The sequence below is a fragment of the Lissotriton helveticus genome, chromosome 8 (assembly GCF_964261635.1).
Source record: "Lissotriton helveticus chromosome 8, aLisHel1.1, whole genome shotgun sequence".
Lineage (NCBI taxonomy): Eukaryota > Metazoa > Chordata > Amphibia > Caudata > Salamandridae > Lissotriton > Lissotriton helveticus.
In genome coordinates, this window is record NC_136069.1 from 415,061,225 (window position 1) to 415,084,001 (window position 22,777).

Below are 22,777 nucleotides of genomic sequence, written 5' to 3' on the forward strand. Positions count from 1 at the left end.
TGCCGATTGAATGGTACAAAATTATGTCCGAGACACTTTCCACTCCCCTGCTCGAAATGTACAGGGAAAGCCGGGAACGGGGGATCTTGCCCTTTGACCAGCGCATGGCCACCATAGTGGCGATTCCGAAGCCTGGCAAACCTCCTGAGGACTGCAGCTCATACCGCCCTATATCGCTCCTCAACGCTGAAAATAAAATTCTGGCGAAATTACTGGCCGCTAGACTGCTGCCGCACCTGCGACACCTAATTCATCCGGATCAGTCTGGCTTTATGCCGCATCGGAGCACGGCGCTGAATCTGAGAAGATTGCACGGAGTGCTGGCACGCGCCCCACGATTGACGGAGCCAGCAGCGGTGCTCTCGTTGGATGCCCGAATGGCGTTCGACTTGGTAGAGTGGCGATATCTTTTCGCAGTCCTGGAACATATGGGATTTGGCCCCGGCTTCATCTCATGGATCAGGTTGTTATACACCGAGCCCGTTGCGAGGGTGACGGCCAATGGGTGTATCTCGCGGGAGTTCCCACTAGCAAGAGGCACAAGGCAGGGATGCCCGCTTTCACCGCTGCTCTTTGCATTAGTGTTGGAGCCCCTGGCCACCATTCTCCGCTCCACTCACTTGCTGAGGGGCATACGATGGGGCGACGGTTGGGAGGACAGGGTCTCCTTGTATGCGGATGATATGCTGGTCTACCTCATGGACCTAAACGCTGGCATTCCGATCCTGTTGGCCATCTGTGAGACCCATGGTGCTGCATCAGGATATAAACTAAACTGGTCCAAGTCCGTGCTGTTCATGATCCGGGGTGACCCCCCGGTGTTGCCTGATGGGTGCCAGTTGATCATAGAAACTCGTACCTTCAGATACCTGGGAATCCAAATCGCGCAGGACTCTGAGACATTTTTTGAGCTCAACCTGGTTCCCTTGATGACTAGACTGAAGGCGGATGTGCGCCATTGGAAGGCCCTCCCCTTGACATTATTGGGTAGGGCGGCGCTATTTAAAATGCTGGCACTACCTCGCTTTCTATATGTCTTGGAACACACCCCGACGGTGGTCCCAGCGTTGTTCTTCCGCCAGGTGATGGCACAACTGACCACGTTGCTTTGGAGTGGCAAGCCGGCCAGGGTGGCACAGCTGAAATTAATCAGAGATTGGTATAGCGGGGGGATAGCGCTCCCGAGCCTTGAACTGTACTATTGGGCGGCGCACCTTAAGGTGATCAACCAATGGATTCATGGTGCCCATGATGACCCGGCGTATATGGCTGATAGAAGGCAACTAGGTACGGCTACCCTCCTAGCACCGCTCTATAATAAGGGATTGGTCGGAAAGCTGGAAGGCCCGACAAAGCACACGGTGACTATCTGGCATAAGGCACAGAGGCGGCTTGGATGGGAGGGGGTGATTACCAGACTCACACCACTATGGGACTCCAGGGCATTCGGTATTTTGCGTAACAGTAAAGGGTTTGATCGGTGGGACACCATCGGGATATCCACGGTGGGCGATCTCTGGTCAGGAGGCGCAGTACTCTCTTTCGACTCGCTGAGGACACAGTATGATCTGGGAGTGACTGAAACGTACAGATATGTACAAATTAGACACGCACTCCTGTCTGTGTTGGAAGTCGGGGCGCTGATCCCGGAGTCGGCTCCGTTAGAGGACCGACTGCTAACGGACTATATGGAGACGGGAGCTACCTCCCTCACGTATCGTAAACTGTTGAACAATTTGCCGGATCCGCTGGGGCGCCTGAAGGAAAAGTGGATGGAGGAGCTGGGGGATCTGGATGAGTCGGAGTGGAACGAGGCGCTTGCGTCTCCCAGAGAGGCAGGCATATCCATGCGATTTCGATTGGTCCAATTCAAAATTTTACACAGAGTCTACTACACCCGCACAACACTCTATAACATACACAGGGCGGACCATCCCTATTGCTTGCGCAACTGTGGGGAAGAGGGTACACTGTTCCACACATTATGGGAATGCCCCACTTTACAGACTTACTGGAGACGCGTAGCGCGCACAATCAGCCAGACACTGGACACCCCTTTCACACCTACCCCTCGGGTATGCATACTACATGTGTGGGGCCCGACAGATCTATCACTACATGGGAAGCGTTGGGTGGTGATTGGTGTGATGCTGGCGAAGCGTGATATAGCACAAAACTGGGGTGCGCCGACCACTCCGACGCTGTCGCAGTGGTGCAAGAACATGGATATGCTTATGTTGAGGGAACGGGAGGTCTATAAACAGAGACTCAACCCGCGCAAGTGGAATAAAATATGGACGCCATGGAACTCATATAGAGGGGATATTTGTGAGCCGTTACCGGAAGATGAGGATGCTGATAGTTCTGGGGAGGAGGATGAATTGGACTAATGTGACGACATCTGGGGTGGACGTTGATGGGGGGGGTGCAGGGGAAATAGAACCGGGTCTCATGAGCGGAATAGCTATGGTCCAAACCTACAGTAATGTACGCATGAGCTCTAATCACACTGATATTATGATTGTCAGATGATACGGTTGTTATGCTTGACCCTTTTCTGTAGTATGTTCTGAGTTGGGGTGAAAAGAAAATTTGAAAAGTTGCTCCACTGAATGAATGCAGCTGAATGTTGAAGCTGCGATGTTATGCTGATGCTTATTACTGCTAACTTGTGAAGGCAACAATAAAAACAAATTTTCAAAAAAAAAAAAAAGTGAATAAATACAGTAAATTGTGCTTCTTTTAAGTGACTCTCTGTGCTTTCTTTCAAGAATTATAGTCCAGCAGCTGAGCAAATGGACAGCATGGGAAATATAAAAACAGGATGAAATGTCTTTAAATAACGGAATATGTTAACATATATTTATGGAATAGTGCTAATATCTACCAGTCTATGTATTGTGTAATATTTGGAAGCTTAAATAGCTAAAACACGACGGACATCAAAGTATGAGTGCGTGTCTGTCAGTTAAATAGATATGGAAATGCACAGTTTTACAACTTCATTTATACGCAAAAACACAATTAATATGGATAAATACAGATAAAATGGCCAAAAAATAAATATGGATAAACACAGACGGAAATGGCCAAAAAATAAATACCATAAAACCGGGAGCCCTATTCATAATATATGTCTGAATGTTTTTTTATAAACATTGCAATATTTTATTGATAATTACAATTTTATTTAAACCTGGATATTGATTTCAGTGATATAATGATGATTTTAGGCATGTGGATATTGGGCTTATACGGTGAGACCCCTTGACAAAGCCAGTAGGCTTGCCTTATATTTTAATGCGATGATCACTTGACAGAGCGGATAGGCTTGACTTGTATAATTGTTGTACTGACCCCTTGACATAGCCAATAAGCCTGCTTTATCTACAGAGATACCCCTTATATTGTGATTTTCTGTCTTGTATGTACAGTGATTTTTTATGACCCATTAGAGGGCAAATGTGATTTTTAGAATGTCACCAAAGGTATTTCTGTCTGCCTGATGTATATATTTGTACACTAATGCTTAGCATTAAGTAGATTGTGAGTAATACATGTGCTTTACTCTTTTCAAAGAAAAAGCTCCGGCTGGACTATCATTTATTGAGTGTTATTATTGGGTGTCAGCGAACGGCAAGTACTAGTCTACACCGCCTTCCCTGAGTAGGCTTCACTACCATGAGAGAGTGCTACAATGGGGTGCTTATTTCCCATTAAGGAGACAATTACGGACCAATTACTTGTGCACACCTCACATACTGCACACCAAATAACCCAATTTCTTACAATTAGGAATGGTCTTCTTGTGATGATTGTCAGTCTGGTACATTTTTGATGATGTTAAGGACCTCTGTACTAGATCTCTGATAATTCCAATGGTGCCTGTAACTCCCCTGACTACTAGTTATTCTTCTGGGGACTACAGCAACTGTGCTTTCCCACTAGAATAATTCTAACTGAGTCGCCTGGTAATTCCTAATTTCTCAGAGTCCCTCTTCCCCTGCTAGCCTCATCCTCTAGCCCTCCAGTTAACTGTACTTCAAGTAGCAGTAACACTCAGGACAGTGAAATAGTAAATTTTTACTGTATTTCTTCTTATTTCATTGATTTCACTCAATAAGTCATCTTACATCAATTACAAATAGTTTGCCTTCTTAACCTTAATTATATCAATACATTTCTCTTCTTAAAGTGGACATATATTTCACAGATTATCCCATGTTCTCAATGTTCTACTTTTTTATAAAAAGCTACTTGATTTTATCATGAATTTCTTCACATGACCATAAGTTACCCAATTACCATTCCGATGTTTCTAATTTGGTCAAAAAGAGTAAAATTGATATGCAGTCAAAATTTTATTATTAGCTGACTGATTACATGTTTTTTAACCGGCCTGATACAAGATATTTCACATACAACTAGGATGAGTAATAAAACATTAGTTCTATTAGATTTAATGACTGTAACTAAAATAGGAAGATCGAACCTTATCTTTATAATAGGTGTTTTGAGAAGATGGATCAATCAAAGTGGCTAATTGGAACTGTTCTGAATTTAATTCTGTAGGAGCACTTAACATTCAACACTGGAGTTGGAATATTTATCAATAGAGACCAGAAGGCGAAACTGTAATCTGGTTGTAAATCAACTTCTTTATAAACACATAAAACAGTAGGTGCTGACAAAATGAGTGATGTTAAAGAACATATTTTAATATTATCCCTTTAGAGCATGTTCATGAATAACATATTTGTTACAGGTCAGTTTCCCAAGAGACTATCTACATCTACATTTATTAAAATAGATGTCTATTTGGAGAAAACACATTTTTCACAGAAGTAAACACTGTCCAATGAAGCAACTTTTAATCAGTATAATACAAAATGGAGCAACCATGACTCCTGAGGTACACGTGTGTGTGTGTGTGTGTGTGTGTGTGTGTGTGTGTGTGTGTGTGTATATATATATATATATATATATATATATATATATATATATATATATATATATATATATATATTCCTCTCTTTCCCCTCTTCTCTTTAATCTTTACATCCGTCCCCTTGTTACTTCTCTCCTTGAGCTGGGGGTCTCGGTGTATAACTACGCAGATGACCTCCAGCTCGTCTTTGATCTCTCTTCCTCTCCTGATTCTCTCCCCAAGTTCAGTTCCACCTTAATTTTCATTTCCGAGTGGATGAGCGCTAACCATCTTAAGCTCAACCCCGATAAGACGGAACTTGTCCTCATGGGTGGTCGATCTAATCCCTGGTCCCCAGTACACTGGCCCCTTTCTTTTTGGTCCCCCTCCTACACCTTCCTCTTCTGTTCGCACCCTTGGCATCAAAGTCAGTTCTGACTTAACAATGCACAGTCAGATTAGTTCTGTTGTGTCCTCCTGCTTCTTATCCCTCCGTCTCATCCGGAAAATCTCGCGTTTTTTCACCACTGATGCACTCAAAACCATAGTCCTGGCTTTAGTCATCTCTCGACTTGACTATGGGAATGGCCTGTACGTGGGCATCCCCGCCTACGAGTCCCGACGTTTACAGGCCATTCAAAACCAAGCTGCTCGTCTCATCCTTTCTCTTCCCAAATTCTCTCACATTACTCCTGTTCTTAAATCCCTTCACTGGCTCCCTATCCGCTTCAGATCTCTCTTCAAATTAGCCTGCGTTGCCTTTCGAGCTCACTCCCGCTCTGCCCCTGTCTACATCTCTTCCCTAATCTCATCCCACGCCCCCAGTCGTACCCTTCGCTCTTCTTCTCTCTCTCTTCTGCACATTCCCCGTTTCTGCAAATCCAGAACTGGTGGCACTCGTCTCTCTGTTTTGGCCCCCCAGTTCTGGAATAGCCTTCCACTTCACATTCGCTCCATCCCTATCTATATCCATTTCCGAAAGGCTCTCAAAACTTTTCTTTTCACCCAGGCTTTTCCTTCTTAGGTTTCCCAGATCCCCTCTGTGAGCCCCGACCAGGTCACCAGCGCCAGGAAGCCGCTTGGCCGCAGTGCGCTTTATTAAATATTTTTTTCATTTCATTTCATACAGGTAGATTCATCATGGTCCCGATTTGCGAGTCCTTAATAGCGATTATTAAGGAATCGCTATTAAGGACTCTCAAATCGGGATTCATGTAGAAATTGCAAAATAAATTGCGATTCCTACAGCCTCCTTATTTGCGATTAGCAAATTGCTAATCGCAAATAAGGAATAACTCCCCATTCATTCCTATGGGCCTAAAGGTCCATAGGAATGAATGGGGAGTCAATCCTTATTTGCGATTAGCAATTTGCTAATCGCAAATAAGAATGCGATTTCAAGGGTGCCAGGGGTGTCCAAAGGACACCCTTTAACACCCATGAAATGGAAATGTAGCCTGATGTTGCGCACACACATGTCCAAAGGACATGTGTGTGTGTAACATACCACTTAGAAAAATGCACTAAAGTGCATTTTTCAAACTTTTCGCTATTTACCACGAAGTCAGACTTCGCGGTAAATAGCGGCCGGAAATTGCGAATTCGCATGTTTTAAAAGTTTCATGAATTGCATTTAAGGAATCTCAAATAGAGATTCCTTAAATGCTATTCCTCGCTAAAATGTGAATTCTGTAATAGCGAATTTTACATTTGGGATGATGAATCCCAAATGCAAAAATTGCGCTTGCAAAGGGCCAGATTCTCAGAATCTGGCCCTTTGCGAGCGCAATTTCCCTTGATGAATCTGGCTGATAGTTCTTTATTGTATGATTTAATATTGTATTATGTAAAACTGTAAATAGTGTGAGAGGTGTGGTGCAGCGGCCACAGCAGCTGATACTGGAGCGGAGGGCTCACGGTTCGAGCACCGGCAGTAGCTCAGTTCAGCATCATGTGACACTGAGCAATAGCTCACTAACTGCCAGATTCATCAAAGACCCGTTTTGCGAGTCTTTAATAGCGATTCATAAGGAATCGCTATTAAGGACTTGCAAAACGGGATTCATGTAGGAATTGCAAAAAATATTGCGATTCCTACATGTTCCTTATTTGCGATTAGCAAAGTGCTAATCGCAAATAAGGAATAACTCCCCATGCATTCCTATGGGCCTACAGGCCTACAGGCCCATAGGATTGCATGGGGAGTTATTCCTTATTTGCGATTAGCAATTTCCTAATCGCAAATAAGGATACGATTTTAAGGGTGCAGGGGTGTCCAAAGGACACCCTGTAGCACCCCTGAAATGTGAATTTACACTGATGTTGTGCACACACATGTCCATGTGTGTGTGTAACATGCAACTTAGAAAAATGCATTTAAATGCATTTTTCTAAGTTTTCGCTATTTACCACGAGGTTTGACCTCATGGTAAATAGCGGTCCTAAATTGCGAATTCGCAATTTTTAAATGTTTCATGAATAGCATTTAAGGAATCTCTAATAGAGATTCCTTAAATGCTAATCCTCGCAATTTAGCGAATTCTTATTAGCGATTTTTGCATTTGGGATGATAAATCCCAAATGCAAAAATTGCACTCGCAAAGGGCCAGATTCTTAGAATCTGGCCCTTTTGCGAGCGCATTTCGCTTGATGAATCAGGCTGTTAATCTCCCCGACGGCCCCCCAGCCTCTTGAAACCTTAAGGGGTGATATGTTTGCTCTTTCCAAATAGAAATTATCATTATTCAATAGTAAATATATAGGTTTTGCATCAGTGTGATTTTTGTTTTACATATATTTTTAATTGATGGATTATTATAAAATATTCCAGTCTTGGGAAAGAGTGGTAATCGGCAAACCACACGCCCAGTGTAAGAGGATCAACTGACTGATGTAATTGAAGTGAAGACATTCAATTTGTAACTGACATAGTGAAGAAATAATGAATGAGATAAACTAAATATGAAGAAATACTGTTCAAACATATTCTTTCAAAGTCAAGATGCACTCTTACTGAAATAATAAATTGAGACGAAAAAAATATCAATGGCCTTCTTCGACTATTGCAATAAGTGCAAAGCCCTCAATATTCCTATGATTAGTTTATGTGACTGCTGCACCAGGGAGTAACGGGAAACAACCTTTACAACGCAACTTTTACAACGCACTACCATTACAACGAAACTTTTACAACGCAAAAACTTTTACAACGCATACCATTACAACGCATGTTTTTACAACGCAAGTACTTTTACAACGCATGCCATTACAACGTAAGTATTGGTAAGTATATAATTATATTTAATATTTTATATGTTTTTTTTTAAGTTTTCAGTTTTTGGGTAAAGGGGTATTTTTAGGGTTCAGGGTCAATTTTCAGTTTTTGGGTAAAGGGGTATTTTTAGGGTTCAGGGTCAGTTTTCAGTTTTTGGGTAAAGGGGTATTTTTAGGGTTCAGGGTCAGTTTTCAGTTTTTGGGTAAAGGGGTATTTTTAGGGTTCAGGGTCAGTTTTCAGTTTTTGGGTAAAGGGGTATTTTTAGGGTTCAGGGTCAGTTTTCAGTTTTTGGGTAAAGGGGTATTTTTAAGGTTCAGGGTCAGTTTTCAGTTTTTGGGTAAAGGGGTATTTTTAGGGTTCAGGGTCAGTTTTCAGTTTTTGGGTAAAGGGGTATTTTTAGGGTTCAGGGTCAGTTTTGGGTTTTTGGGGTACAGGGGTATTTTTAGGGTTCAGGGACAGTTTTGGGTTTTTGGGGTACAGGGGTATTTTTAGGGTTCAGGGACAGTTTTGGGTTTTTGGGGTACAGGGGTATTTTTAGGGTTCTGGGTTAATTTGGGTTTTTTTGGGGTACAGGGGTACAGGTTAAAAAAAAATTAAATTAATTAAATTAAATTAAATTAAATTATATTAATTACAATTAATTTAAAATAAAAAAAATATTATATACTTACCAATACTTACGTTGTAATGGTATGCGTTGTAAAGGTATTTGCGTTGTAAAAACATGCGTTGTAACGGTATGCGTTGTAAAAGTATGCGTTGTAACGTCATACATCCGGGAGTAACTGGTGTTTTGGAGTGCGTACACAGTGAAGAAGTATTTCTCCATTCTCACCCCCAATTGTTGATTTGTTATCTAAAATAACAGAATGATCAAATGAGATAGAAATGCTCTCAGCATCAGTGAATGCTGTTCTGTACCGTACCTTTGCGCTCTCAAACTGGTCACTGTCGACAAGCCACGTGCACACCATAGTACCAGTTCTACCTGAATCAAAAGAACAAAAAAACACAAATCAATGCCCTGGAAATGTGCATGGCAAAACATTTTACCTCATTTTCCACTGGTCAGAGCAAAAAAGAAAATAGCCTAAAAAGGGGCTATAGACGTAGCAGTTAAAGATATAAAAGGTCTGTTAATATGTGAGCTAGTCTTTCTATGGTGTCAATGTCACATGCTTTGTACTGGAAGAGTTTCTTTGTTTTAGAGGTGGCAGACCTGGTTATTTTAAAGCGAAAGGAGCAAATTCCTTTTCTCGAACATAACTACTTGATTCAGGGATAAATTTGCTACAGTCTAGATCTGATAAAAGGGGAAGATGGGCTATAGCAAAGATAAAACAACACTTATATAAATTTACGATTGTAGGCTATTATGGTCCAAATACAGACGACCCCCTACCCTTAAAAGAACTTCTAGTTGAACTTTTAGATTTTGAAGATCCAATCATCTTAGCAGGGGACTTTAATTTAGTAATTGATCCAATGCTGGATAAAACATCTGCGGTCAGGTTCTCCCATAATCCTAAAACCAGGGCAATATTATCTAATGCAATAGCTCAGTTTGATTGGAAAGATATTTGGAGACAAAAAAATGGTATAAAAAGAGAATTCACATTCCATAATAAGAAACTCTGTCACAAATCAAGACTAGATTTTTTTCTAATCACAGAACATTTAGTTCAACAAGTGGAGGAGATAAAACATCTCGCTGCCCATATCTCCGATCATTCAGGGGTTACTTTAACCTTAAAGCTGGCAGGTCCCCAGTTGGTCAAGAGATGGACTATAGATAGAAGCATCCTTTTAGATGAACAAGTAACAAATAAATTGATTAAAGAATCAAATGAGTTTTTTACGTTTAACCTAGATACAGCCACACTTCCAATAGTCTGGGACACGTACAAAGCCTTTTTGAGAGGCTGATTACTATCATATCAGATTGCAAATCATAAAGCATACAGGGCACAAATTACACAGATCGAAGAAAGAATAAGGGCCTTAGAACAAGCTGTCCTAGTCCCTAGCTCACCAGAAGAGGAGAACAACAATAAAAAAGGTCTCCTAACCTGCAAATTAGAACTAGAGCAGGTATTAGATGGAAGGTTGAGGAAGCGCTGGCAGGCTAGTGCACTAGCACATTTCGAATATGGGGAGGCTAGCGGAAAACTCCTAGCCTGGAAAACTAAAAAAGACAATGAAAAGAACTCTATAAAGGAAGTGCAGATCGCAGACACGGATGTGATCTCTGAAAACAGGCTAGACATTGAACACGCCTTTTTCCATCACTTTGATGACGTTTATAGAGAAGATCTACGCCCTCAACAACAATTAACATATTCATGGCTTGACCAATACCAGGTTCAAGTTTTAGATGATCACTCCTCCTTTAATCTTAATAGAGAGATCAGCTCCATGGAAATAGCTGCGGCGATAGACTCCGCCAAGAATAGCAAGGCTCCTGGCCCTGACGGGTTACCATCAGAAATTTCCAAAGTATTAGCTCCAGTAATTATACCCATTTTGAAAAAGCTATTTTCCGGTATATTTGAGGAAGGGGATAATATTCCTGCATCTTGGAACGAGGCCATAGTGGTTCTCATTTTAAAACCAATGAAGAGAGCATACCACTGTGACTCATATAGGCCTATCTCCCTTCTTAACACCGACTATAAGCTTATGGCAAATATACTAGCAAAAAGATTAAACGCATTGGCGCCCAAACTTCTACATTTAGACCAGAAGGGATTTATAAGGGGCCGCTCCATACAACAGCTCACACAATCATTGGTGGGAGCGATAGATGTTGCTTCCCAATACAAAATCCCACTAGCGGTTATTACTCTGGATGCCGCAAAGGCTTTTGACCGTGTCAACTGGGAATTCCTTACTAAAGTATTAGCAAAGGTTAACCTGGGGAAAAACTTTTGTGGCACAATAGCAGCATTTTACCAAGCTCCGACGGCCAGATTATTGATAAATGGTAGCCTATCTTCTCCTATAAAAATTCAAAGGGGGACAAGACAAGGGTGTCCGCTTTCACCTTTACTATTTGACCTATACATGGAATCATTCGCAGAAAAGATCAGACAAGACCAACATATTCTACCTTTTAAATATAAGAACTGGGTGAAGAAAGTTGCCCTATATGCGGACGATTTGATGTTATATACTACTGACCCTATCAAATCAATCCCACTAATTTATAAAGCGGCAGAGCAATTTGGTCAAGTCTCTGGATACCTGATTAATCAAACTAAATCAGAGTGTATGTGTTGGAATATTCCTCAGATTAATCACATTTCAATTCTGAAAAGCCAAATAAGATACCTGGGAATCCAAATTACACAGGACATAAATCAACTTGCAGAAAAAAATCTTGAAAAGATCGATAAAGAAATGGCAATTTCTTTAAAGAACTGGTCACTCCTGCCTTTGACTTTAATTGGTAGGATAAATATAGTAAAGATGATGTTGTTACCCAAATTCATATATATATTTCAGAACATTCCACTTGCTTTCAAAGAAGCTAAACTGACTAAAATACAAGCTAAATGGAACTCGTTTATCTGGGCCTCAAAAGGTATAAGAATTTCTTGGAAAAAATTACGAAGGAAAAGAGGCAAAGGTGGGCTGTGCGCACCTGATCTGAGAGTGTATGCCTGGACCCTATTATTGAAAGCTGGATTTAGCTTATTTGATACTTTAGGGGCTACAGAAACAGACATTATGTTTCAAAATATGCTTTCTGAGACTCAGGGTGGGTCTCATGCATTTATTTTTAAGTTTGGAGATATGCGATTCTTTAAAAAAGTGCGTCTAAAGGTTCTTAGAGACATGGCATATGTATGGGCTAGAGTAAGGAAAAAGCTTAACATTCAATATTATGCCAACTTAGCACCAATTTGGGACTCTCCGGGTGCCCCAGAATGGACTAAAGATCTATTATCTCTAGCTCTACAGAATGAAAATATCAGATTATGGGGTCAGCAAATACCTGAAGGTAATCTTTTGAGCTGGGAAAACATTTTGGCCCTCACAGATAAAAATCTATCCAAATTCAAGTATTTACAAATAAAAAGCTGGGACCAGGCTGTCATAGAGGGCAAAGGTTCTAAATCTATTCTGGATGAACTACTAATGAAGAAAACAACTTTGCTCAAAACATCGACTCTATACTGGACAATACTTGAAGGAGAGGATGGAGAGTTCAGCCTTCCAGAACATCTATGGAGAGACCAAGTCCCGGATGCTGACTTGCAGACTTTATGGCAAGTATCTTTTGACTTGCTACACCTTACGGTCTCTCCTGCCAATTTAAAGCGGAACCACTTGTTTTCTCTCCATAGGGTATATTGGTCTCCGGCCAGGATTGCTAAAATTTCAAAGGGGCCTATTCCTTGCTGCCCAAAGTGCCATCTGGAAAAAGCAGATGATCTCCATATGTTCATGACTTGCCCCGAATTATCGCAATTTTGGTTTGAAGTACAAGAAGGTATGAAAGCCATCTTCGGGTATGAAATACAGGTTAGTGCACAACAAGTATTTTTTGGAATTCCCTCCAATTACGAGGAAGTATCTCAAGATAGTAATAAGTTATTCTTATACTTAATTATTTTAGCACGTAGAGAAATTTGTAAATTGTGTTTGAGTATTAAGGCACCAATATATTTGGATTGGGTTAGGGCAATCAGGCACACTCTTAGCTTAGATAAAGTGGTATGGAAGAGAAGGAAGCATTTTTGGATTCCTTGTATTAATTGGCTTGACGAACTATAAATCAACTCTGTCCAATGATTATGCCTTTTGCGGAACCAAACACCCTAAGATCAGTCCAAGGGTCTGGTAAAGTGTAAGACTGAGTTGATTATAGACATGGTGGTACCGTAAGATTCATATTGGGTGTCTGCAAAAAGAGCTTCCTCAAAGATTCTCAGTATAATCAATACCGAAAATATCTTTGATGGCGTATGAGGACTTTTAAAAAAAATATATATATAAATAACTACTTGATTCAGATTCATCCCTACCTGGAACTATTTGGATTTCATCCTCAATTGAACCCCACTTGGATTTGTTTTTTTCTGGCCCAACACATATTAATGTTAAAAGCACACTGGCTAGAATTCGTGAGAAAACGTTTTTTAACTTTGGTAATGCTGGTTCTGATTAATAATGGGTTTCGTTTGCAGATTGATAATCTATAAAAAGCACCTTCGACTGATGAAACATTCTGCACATCTTCTCATCGAATCCGGTGGTGCCTCTTATGTTCCAAAAGTCACATTGGAGTCGCATAATAGCTGAACTCATGTTACAACAGCGAAATGGAGGCCCCACACTCAACACATTCATGTCAGAATGTGTGTGAAGCTAAGGGGAAGGTGGCAGGCCATAGCATGCATGGGAACACAATATCTGTTCCATCAACACCACGTAGGGTAAATACCATTTTCCTCTAAAGTATGTTAATCTTTATGCAGATGTTTTCAGAAATACTTAAAACAATTCAATGAAGCAGCCCCAGCTAAGCAAATTAAATCAATGCTATCTGAAAATGTGTTGAACCACCACTCTTTTGTATGATGCCTGGTAGAGAATGCACCTATTTGTTGGCGTAGATTCCTGTTAGCTGCCTTGTTGCACTCCTTAAGGTATGACACTATCAACTGCTAAACTGTCAGTTTTTTACCAACCCTGCCCCATTGTAGGACTCTAGTAAGATAGATGTGGTGGCAGGAGCATCTCAACAATGTAATATAGTGTTTTAAATGAGATTCCATTGCCACCTTAGGGAGTAAGGGTTACTTCACTTTGTGTCAAATTGCAAAAAAGAGCATCTGGCAAAGGCAAACAAAAGATATAAAGGGCACCTGCCTTTCTGAAGTCATTCATGCACATAAGAACAACAGTTTTAAGGATAAGGTGCTTGGTATAGCAACTATACCAATGCTCAAAATGTCGGGCTTTCATCAAAGGCAGTATCAATTTAAGCTCCTACTGAGCAATGGTGCAAGGTGTAGGAGAAAACCAGTTTGTCAATCCTCTGAACAAATTGGAACCCACGGATCTTAAACAGAAAGGGGCCATCAGGTTCCCTAATATATAAAAGCACACACACACACACACCTATGTATACGTATCTTCAGAATGTTTTTGGTGTCGATGTTCATATGACAATATTTTTACAGATCAACATTTTTGTGGCAGATATTCTGCTAATCATAATACACCCCTTTCTCACTGCTAGGACTAGAGACAATTCCATCTTTGTTAGGGCAAGTGTGAATAGAAGACTATGAGCAGAGCAATTTCATAACTGCATGCGACCGTCTGTGCTTCGCAACAACATCCTGAACAAACATACTTAGTAAGGTGACATTTGCTCTCATGCTTGTTGTCAGGGCCGGCTTTAGTAATGGTGGCACCTTGTGCGACACGGTTTGTTGGCACCCCCCAAACACCACCTCTGTCATGGATTCCCTCACTACCACCTTTTTACAAGGCCCCCCCAAGTCTCCATAGCCACTCTCTCTCAGATGCATTTCATTAGTTTTATAGCACCACTCAGCCGAGGCTAGTAGTAGGTGTAACTGCAGGGCAGTGACATGGGGAGGGGGAGGGGCAGGGTGGGGGGTAGTGATGCATGGGTTACGGACTTTAACAGGTAAGTAAACATGTAAATAAATAAAACGAATTTCGTTGTGTGCACTGCATCACCAAATGCGATGCAGTGCGCGCAACAAAATTTGTTTTATTTATTTATATGTTTACTTACCTGTTAAAGTCCGTAATCCATACATTACTACCCCCCACCCTGCCCCTCCCCACGTCACCGCCCTGCAGTTACACCTACTACCGGCCGCGGCTGGCACCACTCATACCCGTGTACGGCGTTGGAGCACTATACATCTCATGCACACATTACACAGAGACAATCAATCAAAGGTGTGTGAATCAGTGTATAGGAAATGTTACACAGACAGAGGACTACAAGGTGTAGGAGTCACATGCCATCCATACTAGTAGGCAGTGTAGTTTAAGAGTGCTTGGTCTGGAGAAGCAAAAACTCAGAATTTAAAACGCACTACCATGGTTGGGGGTTGTCATTACTAACGAGAATTGATTTATACCGAAATTAAGCCTTTTTGCAAAATAAGGATAATGAAAGATGGGGGGAATCATAAGCACTAATCTATATTCTGCAGTGTGCATGCAGCTCTTTGATGACAGTTAATAGTTCACTGCTCTATATTAGGATTTCAACTTATAAACTGCAAGTAAGAAAAGGATCTCTCTTACAAAAGCAGTAACCCACCAACCTATTTACATTACATGCACTTTGTGACCTGCATAATACGCATTGGATGCAGCAGACATGTTAACCCTCATCTCTCTCCATGAAGAACATTATTCACCTGAGTTATCGCAACATTTTTTATTGTTGCCTTGAAATTGCTGGAGGCAAGGAATTGGGCTGCAGGTGCTTTTAAAACTATAATGTACTTGGAAACAGTGCTCCGCCATCCGAAGTCGCAGCGCCCTAGAGAAAGCTCAGCTTGTCGCAGCTTAAGCACTGCAGCTGCATTCCAAACGACCACCAACTGTGAGATATTATTTTGACAGCGTGCCCCAGTTACATTACGGACCAGACTCCTTATGTGCTGCCTAGCTCTCCACACAAAAGTGAAGAGAACTATGGGGTCTGGAAACAAATGGATAACTAGCATCCAGAGTGAAGCCAAATGTTTGGATTTTGACACTGGAATTTCCTGTACATTCTGGCATACTACACAAAAATATGTCTGGCATCCTGGACGTTTTGGCCACAAAGAGTCAGATGTACTATTTACAGCTAGCAAAATACTGGCAGTGGTCGAAGTGGGAGGGATCTGAGGGGCAGGTGGTGTCCATACTTTTTTTTAATTGAGGAAAAACAATTCGCCCACTTTTTGAGAAAAGACAACTGCCCCAGGATGGTTTATTCCGAGAGCTGAAATGCTTCAGCTAAAATGTAAAGCAGGGAGTCTCCTGTGAAACCAAGGGAGGGGCAGACTGCTAAACAAGTATTCTTGCCATGGTGCCTGCTTGGATGAAAGAAATGTAAATGTGCACAACTGGTTAGTCTGCAAATGGAAAGGGTGTTTGGAAGCCGGTATTGGCTTTAATTGATGGAATCACTCGAAGCTTACTGATGACGCAGATTTATTTGCATGGTATCGCAAGGTAGTTACTAGCTGAGCTGTGAAGTGTGTCATTTAAAAAACTGCACTATTACAGTCTGGGTATTACTAAAATCAAGTCAAGTCAAGTCAAAAGGCTTTATTTCGATAAAAAGGTTATCATAAAAGCAACACAAAAATCACAGTGCAACAATTAAAAGCAAACATGAACATTCGATATAAATGTAACCTATTTAAAAAGTTGTCAAAACAATACAATAGGTAATCAATATGAAGGAAAATTTAAACAATCAATATTAACCTTTTAGTTCATTTGGTTTTTAGTTTTTCCAATTTGCAAAGCAGTTCATAAGAGAGTTCATTCAAACAGTGGATTAAAAATAAAATTAAACAGTCAATTTTAGCCTTTTAGCTCGAATGGACCAAGCCCATGATAAAAATTTGGCTATAGCACAAACGTAGGTTGCACGGCTGTCGGACATTAATATCCTGATTGCAGCCGCGTGGCTCCTAGTACCCAGCTGCCGACATAAGTTTTTGAGCCAAACCCTCCTGGGTATTGTATACTCTCTGCACTCAAACATAAGATGTGCCAATGACTCTGGTTTGTCTAGGCATGCAGGGCAAAGCTCTGTAATTTGTACACGAGATTTCCAGCGTGAAGTAAAAGAATAGAGGGGAAGAGTTCCTATTCTGAATCTGAAATACAAAGCCCTATCAAAAGGTTTTTCAATGATGTCAAGGTACACTTCCCGTTTAGGTTGATCTTTAAACTTCAGGAAGTCCTCCGTGAGTCTGCCCGTGGTGGTACTAGTGTTCCTCTGAGAAAGGATCCAGTCCCAATAGAGTTTCTTAAGAGCTAGCTTCGGGGGTGAGGTTCTATTTGCCCATGCTTCATTCAGGCCCAAATTTACTAGCAGCATCCTCATGTCCCTTAACCATTAAATTTTGTGCCACCCTGGTAGTGACATAATTTCTGCTAGGCCTTGCGCATATCTGCTGAGTTCCTCCACACGCCACAGGCGTGCCCATAGCAGTAGTGGACGAAATTTTGCGAGGTCATCAATTGGGCGGCAACCTAGATCCAACATTAGCAGAACTGTGGGAGTGCCTTACGGGAGAGACATAATCGCTCTACAAAATTTCCTCTCTGATCCTGGCAAAGCGTCAGTAATGGATGACCCCCAAAGTTCGGCCCCATAGAGGGCATAACTAACCCCTTTGGCCGAATAGATCTCAAGGACAGTAGCTATTGGTCTTATTATACAGGAGCGTTGTTCTTTCAGAAGAGCTCCTGTGATCCTTTTATGAGATAGCAGCATTTTGTCCAGGTGAGGGGTCCATTCCATTTTGTGAGAAAGGCGTATCCCAAGATAATCGAAGACTTCTACCCTCTCCAAGAGTTCAGCGTTCAGGGTAGGAGGGCGGGCTTGTTTTTTGGGAGGGTTCAGCACAAGGTATTTAGTTTTGCTTGTGTTGATTACCAGGCCTCGTTTGGTGCAAAAGGATTGGAAGTCGTCTAGGAGCCTTTGGAGTCCTATGGGGGTTTTAGAAATTAAAAGCGTATCGTCCGCGAAGAGGAGGGTTGGTATGCGTTCACCAGCCAGGGATGGTTCATCTGAGGGATGTTTCCGAAGATGCTCAACCACCCCATTGATGTAGAGGGAGAAAAGGGTGGGAGCTAACACACATCCCTGGCGGACACCTCTCTCAACCGGGATACTATTTGTTTTTTCCCCCCCAGGGCCCCACCTAACCTGAGCAAAGTTATCTTGATGCAACCTAACGAGTAGGGATAACAAGTAGTGGGGCAACCCCATATCAGCCAGTACGGTCCAAAGGGTCTCCCTGGGTACAAGGTCAAAGGCAGTCTTTAAATCGATGAACGCGAGATAAAGACTGCCCTTGCCTATGACCACAACTTTCCAATACACCATCATAAGTCTGAAAGCTTGTTCAACTGTCCCGGTGCCCACTCTAAAGCCCGCCTGATAGTCAGAAAGGATTTTGTTTTCCTCTATCCAGTTTAAAATTCTGACCAACAAAACCTTGCCGACTACTTTTTGACTAATATCTAACAGGCTAATGGGCCTATAATTAGATGGGTCGTCTCTGGGACCTTTTTTATAAATAGGGACCACCTCAGCCCCTTTCCATGAGGAGGGGATAGGGGCGCCCCTACAGATGGCAACAAGTAGGGAGTGGATCAGTTTCCCCCATTTCATGATATCGGATTTCAAGAGGTCGCCGGGGATACCGTCCGGACCAGCCGCTTTTTGGGGAATGATGGTGCTTATTGCATAGTCCACTTCCTTAGTTGTAAAATCAAAGTCATTAGGCTGAATGACCCAAATTGGGGTGGACAATAGTGGAGCCTCCAGCCCTCCATCAGGATCACAAAAAACAGTAGGAATAATATGATCATCTTGACGGGTATATAGCTTTGAGAAGTGTTGGACCCACACCTGACTTGGGATGTTGCAAGTTATCAGGTCACTATCTGGCCTATTACGAGCTCTTATAGTATCCCAAAACCATTTAGAATCTTTCTTAGAGTTAGCTTCTTTGAGGGTAGACCAATAGGCCTCTTCCCACTCCTTTTTTGCTAGCCCCAGTGTTCTCTTGTGTTCTTTCCTGGCTATCTGTATTAGGGGTTGGGACTTGCCCTTGACGGCCTCAATTAGTCTAGTCTTAGCTTTCCTGCATGCTACAGTGTACCAATCATGTGTCCCTTTAGATTTGTTCTGGGACATATTCTTCCCCGTAGTACCCTTTACCCAAAAAACTTCTCCTATAGCCTTAACAGCTGCCTCAAAAATGGGTGTTGCCCTATCTGCTACCGTGGCTAAATCAATGGTATTGATCTCTGCTTGTGAGGCTATGAGAACCTCTTCTATGGTAGAAAGTTTGTCAGCATTGCTGGCAACTTTGTTCCACTTTAGGCGTCTTCCACAGGAGGAGACAGTGACCCTATGTTTGCATTTGGGTGGTGCTAACAATGCTCCATTGAACCAGGGATTCGTGATGGTTAAGGAGAGCGAATTATGGTCGCTCTCCACAGTCGGTGTAATTACCATATCTTCAACCGAACTCCAGAGCCCCAAGTCCAGCAGAATATAGTCAATCCTCGAAGTATGACCAACCCTGTTGAACGTTGGGGCGCCCATCCGGTCAGAAGATGTACGGCCATTAGTGGTTCTTAACCCAAACTCCAAGGTCAGTGCATTTAACTGCACTGCACTACGGGTCCAACGTTTAATCGGAGGGATGGAGAGTGTGGGAATACCCCATCTGCTATCTTCCTCACCTAGGTCAGGGATTCCATCCAGGGGAACTGGCTCATATGTGCAGTTAAAATCGCCTGCTACTAGGGTGTGGTCAGCTTCTTTATAGTCCCTAAGTTGCACCTCAAGATCAGATATTACAGACGAGGTGCACCCATTTTTAGTGCCTCTAGCATAGACGTTGTAAAGATCTAAAGTCAAACCTCTACGGTGGTTAGACAGAGAAATACCCAAAATGTCTGGGTTATTTGTCTGCTTAGAGGTTATCCGGCAGTTAAGGGAGATGCTTACCCAAATAATGAGCCCCCCCGAAGGACGCCCCTTCCCTTGCCTGGGTTTTTCTGCTGGAACAAAATAGGTAACAAACCCAACTCGGTGGAGTGGCTCAGTGCTCCAGGTCTCCTGAAACACACATATCTTGTGTGCTTCAACCAAGTCGCTCCACTCAGGCAGACCTAATTTCCTGTGAATCCCCGCGAGATTCCAACTGAGAATTTTTATTTTGTCCTTGATGGTTTCTCCTCTAGTACCATTAGTATCTCTAGGGTTATGGGGATCTATACTGACTCTATCTAAAGCAAAAGGCGTTGGCTTGGTCAGACTGGTAACTACCACAATTGGGGGATTAGGGCATAAGGGGTGAGATGTGACCGAAGAAGCCTCCTCCTCACCCCTATTGATAACAAGATGTGTGGAGGAAGCTTCGTCAGAATTGAGTCAATCAACCTCATCCAGTGCGCAGAATCTATTCCAGTGGGCAAACTGGGAAACGAAGGGGTCAAATGGAGGAGGTAGACCATGCCATGGTTGCTGCCACTGATGAGTAATATGATGTGGAGCATGCGTGTACCCTCTATTAATTGGGAAGCTGAATCTAGGGGGATTTTGTCTTAGAGGCATAGGTAAAAAATAAGACAGGGGAAGTGGATTAATGTGAGTAGCAGGTCCACTAGAGGGTGTATTACATATATAATTCGCTGCCCCTATGTCCCTGAATTTGACAGTAATAACATCCCCTGCTATAGTCTTAGTATTCCTACCCACCCACTCGCCTCTACGCACCGTAAGAATTTCACCACTCATATGGATGGGTAGAGGTTTGTGCAACTGAAGCCACTGGGCACATTTGTTTCTCAATTCAATGAAGGTTTCTCTTCTACCCTCCTTCAGTGGAGGTACACCCGTCAAAACAACCACAAAGGGGGAAACTTCCGGTGGTAAGTTGATTGTTTTAAAACGAGCCGGCCTTGTCCTTGGTTCCTGAGTCTTATTTGAGGAAGAAGTTGATGTTGGGTTAGCATCCAAACCATTAGGTCCCTTTGCTGGCTGATTGCTCAATTTTTTTGGGCCAGAGGATGTCTGCATCTCCGGGGTGGGACCAGTCACACTAAGGGTTGGGGGAGATACAACAGATTTGCCCCCTGTTTGAATCGAATGCTGTGTTACTGTTCCTAGGTTATCTGATGTGATTTTGGCCTTAGTGGAAGAATCTCTCGAAGGCTTGCTACCAGATGTATTTGCCAGAGGCACATCTTTTGTGTTCCCGTGCGTCTGTGTAGGCACATTCCCACTTACCATATTAGCCCATTTTGAATTGATTAACGACGTCAGTCTATCAATTTTGGATATTAACCCCTTTGACGCTCATGACGAGCTCAGCTCGTCATGGAGTTTCCATTGATTTCAATGGAAAATACATGAGGAAATTGCAAGGGCCTTAGCATCCAAGTGGTTAAGGGCTTAATTTGAGCCGCTATCGTAGCTTCAAGGTCCGATTTCAGATCTATTACCATATTTTCGACCCAGCAAGGTATGCCTGATGCAGAGTTAGGGGTAGGTGAAACAAGGTTGTGATTCCTAATTTTAGTTTTAGGCTTTTCCTTAATCTTAAACATGTTTTTAACAGAACCTGAGTTCCCTAATTCTGATGGTGCAGGAATAGCTCCTACCCTTGATACTTGGGGATGTTTATCTGCAATTAGCTCTGACTTTTCGAATGATTGGCAGGCTTCTAGGTCTGGAGTGGCCTCAAGATCAACGTATGACGGGTCAGAGTCTGAATGAGTTACCGATAGATCGACTGCGTTAGGGACTGTATGTGTGCCAGCAGCAGGCGAAGGTAAGGGGAGGGAACAATTAGTTAGGGGTTGCTGGGCAGGTGAACTTGCAGTTGCTAGATGGCCCAGGGACGAGCGGTTGGCATTCATAAGGTCCAGAGATACCCTTTTTTCCAATAAAATAATGCTATGGTCAATTGTCTCATTAACCCGGGAGATAAATTGGTACTAAAATCTATCTTTTGGAAGAACGTACTTTTTTTTCTTAAAGCTTTTTGCATATTTTATAGCACCCTATTTATGCTGTGTATAATGCAAGTTTAAAGTAATGACTTACATATTCATAGTGCTTTCTGTCACAGACTAGGACCTCATAGCAATAAACTTACAGAAGTCACTATTCTCCACTGCAACCAACCAGAATTCAGTTCTGTGGCTCTCTGGTTACAGACACATACCTCTGAAGTGTATTAACTTATAGAGGATTTTCAGTTAAGTGGTGCCTTATTTAATATGTAGTTACCTAAAAGGTAAATGACAGAAAAATGTTAAATAGAAGCTTGCATTTAGCCGCGCCTTTGACCCCACACTGATGCTTAGAAACCCTGCCCCCTTTGCACACAGCAACAAAGTTTCCATACTTTTTTTTAATGCACTTCAACCACTGAATACTGGTCACAATTTGCAGCAAGTAACTATTTTTACGACCCAGCCTATTTACCATTAAATCGGCTTGTAACAAAGCAGAATCATATTGAGTTGTTGAGTTGCAATCTGACTTACCTAATTAATATTCATTGGTAGGTAACAGAGTGTAACTCAACCCAAGTAGCCACAATCACAGGGATGGTGGCCTGCAAGGGTCAGCAGACCACCCTGTCTGTGATTGTTTTTCAATAAATTGTACTGTTTTTGTAAATGCATTTTCATTAAAGGAAACAAGGTTGTGTTAAAAATAAAGTATTTATTTTTTTAAGTTTGTTTAAGAGTTGGTAGTGACAGTAGACTATTGCCTGCTCTTTAACAAACTTTTTTTTCACATTCATAAAGAA

At 42.1% G+C, this 22,777-nt stretch overlaps 1 protein-coding gene across 3 annotated transcripts in view; it reads right to left on the minus strand.

Annotated features, from left to right (window-relative positions):
* LOC144772725 (phosphatidylinositol 3,4,5-trisphosphate 3-phosphatase TPTE2-like) overlaps positions 1-22,777 on the minus strand; it is a 298,439-nt gene that overhangs the window by 59,833 nt on the left and 215,829 nt on the right. For all 3 annotated transcript variants that reach the window (XM_078657252.1, XM_078657251.1, XM_078657254.1), the window contains exon 13: positions 9,128-9,189. In XM_078657252.1, the coding sequence (XP_078513378.1) occupies positions 9,128-9,189 (62 nt within the window). The remainder of the gene's footprint in view (positions 1-9,127; positions 9,190-22,777) is intronic.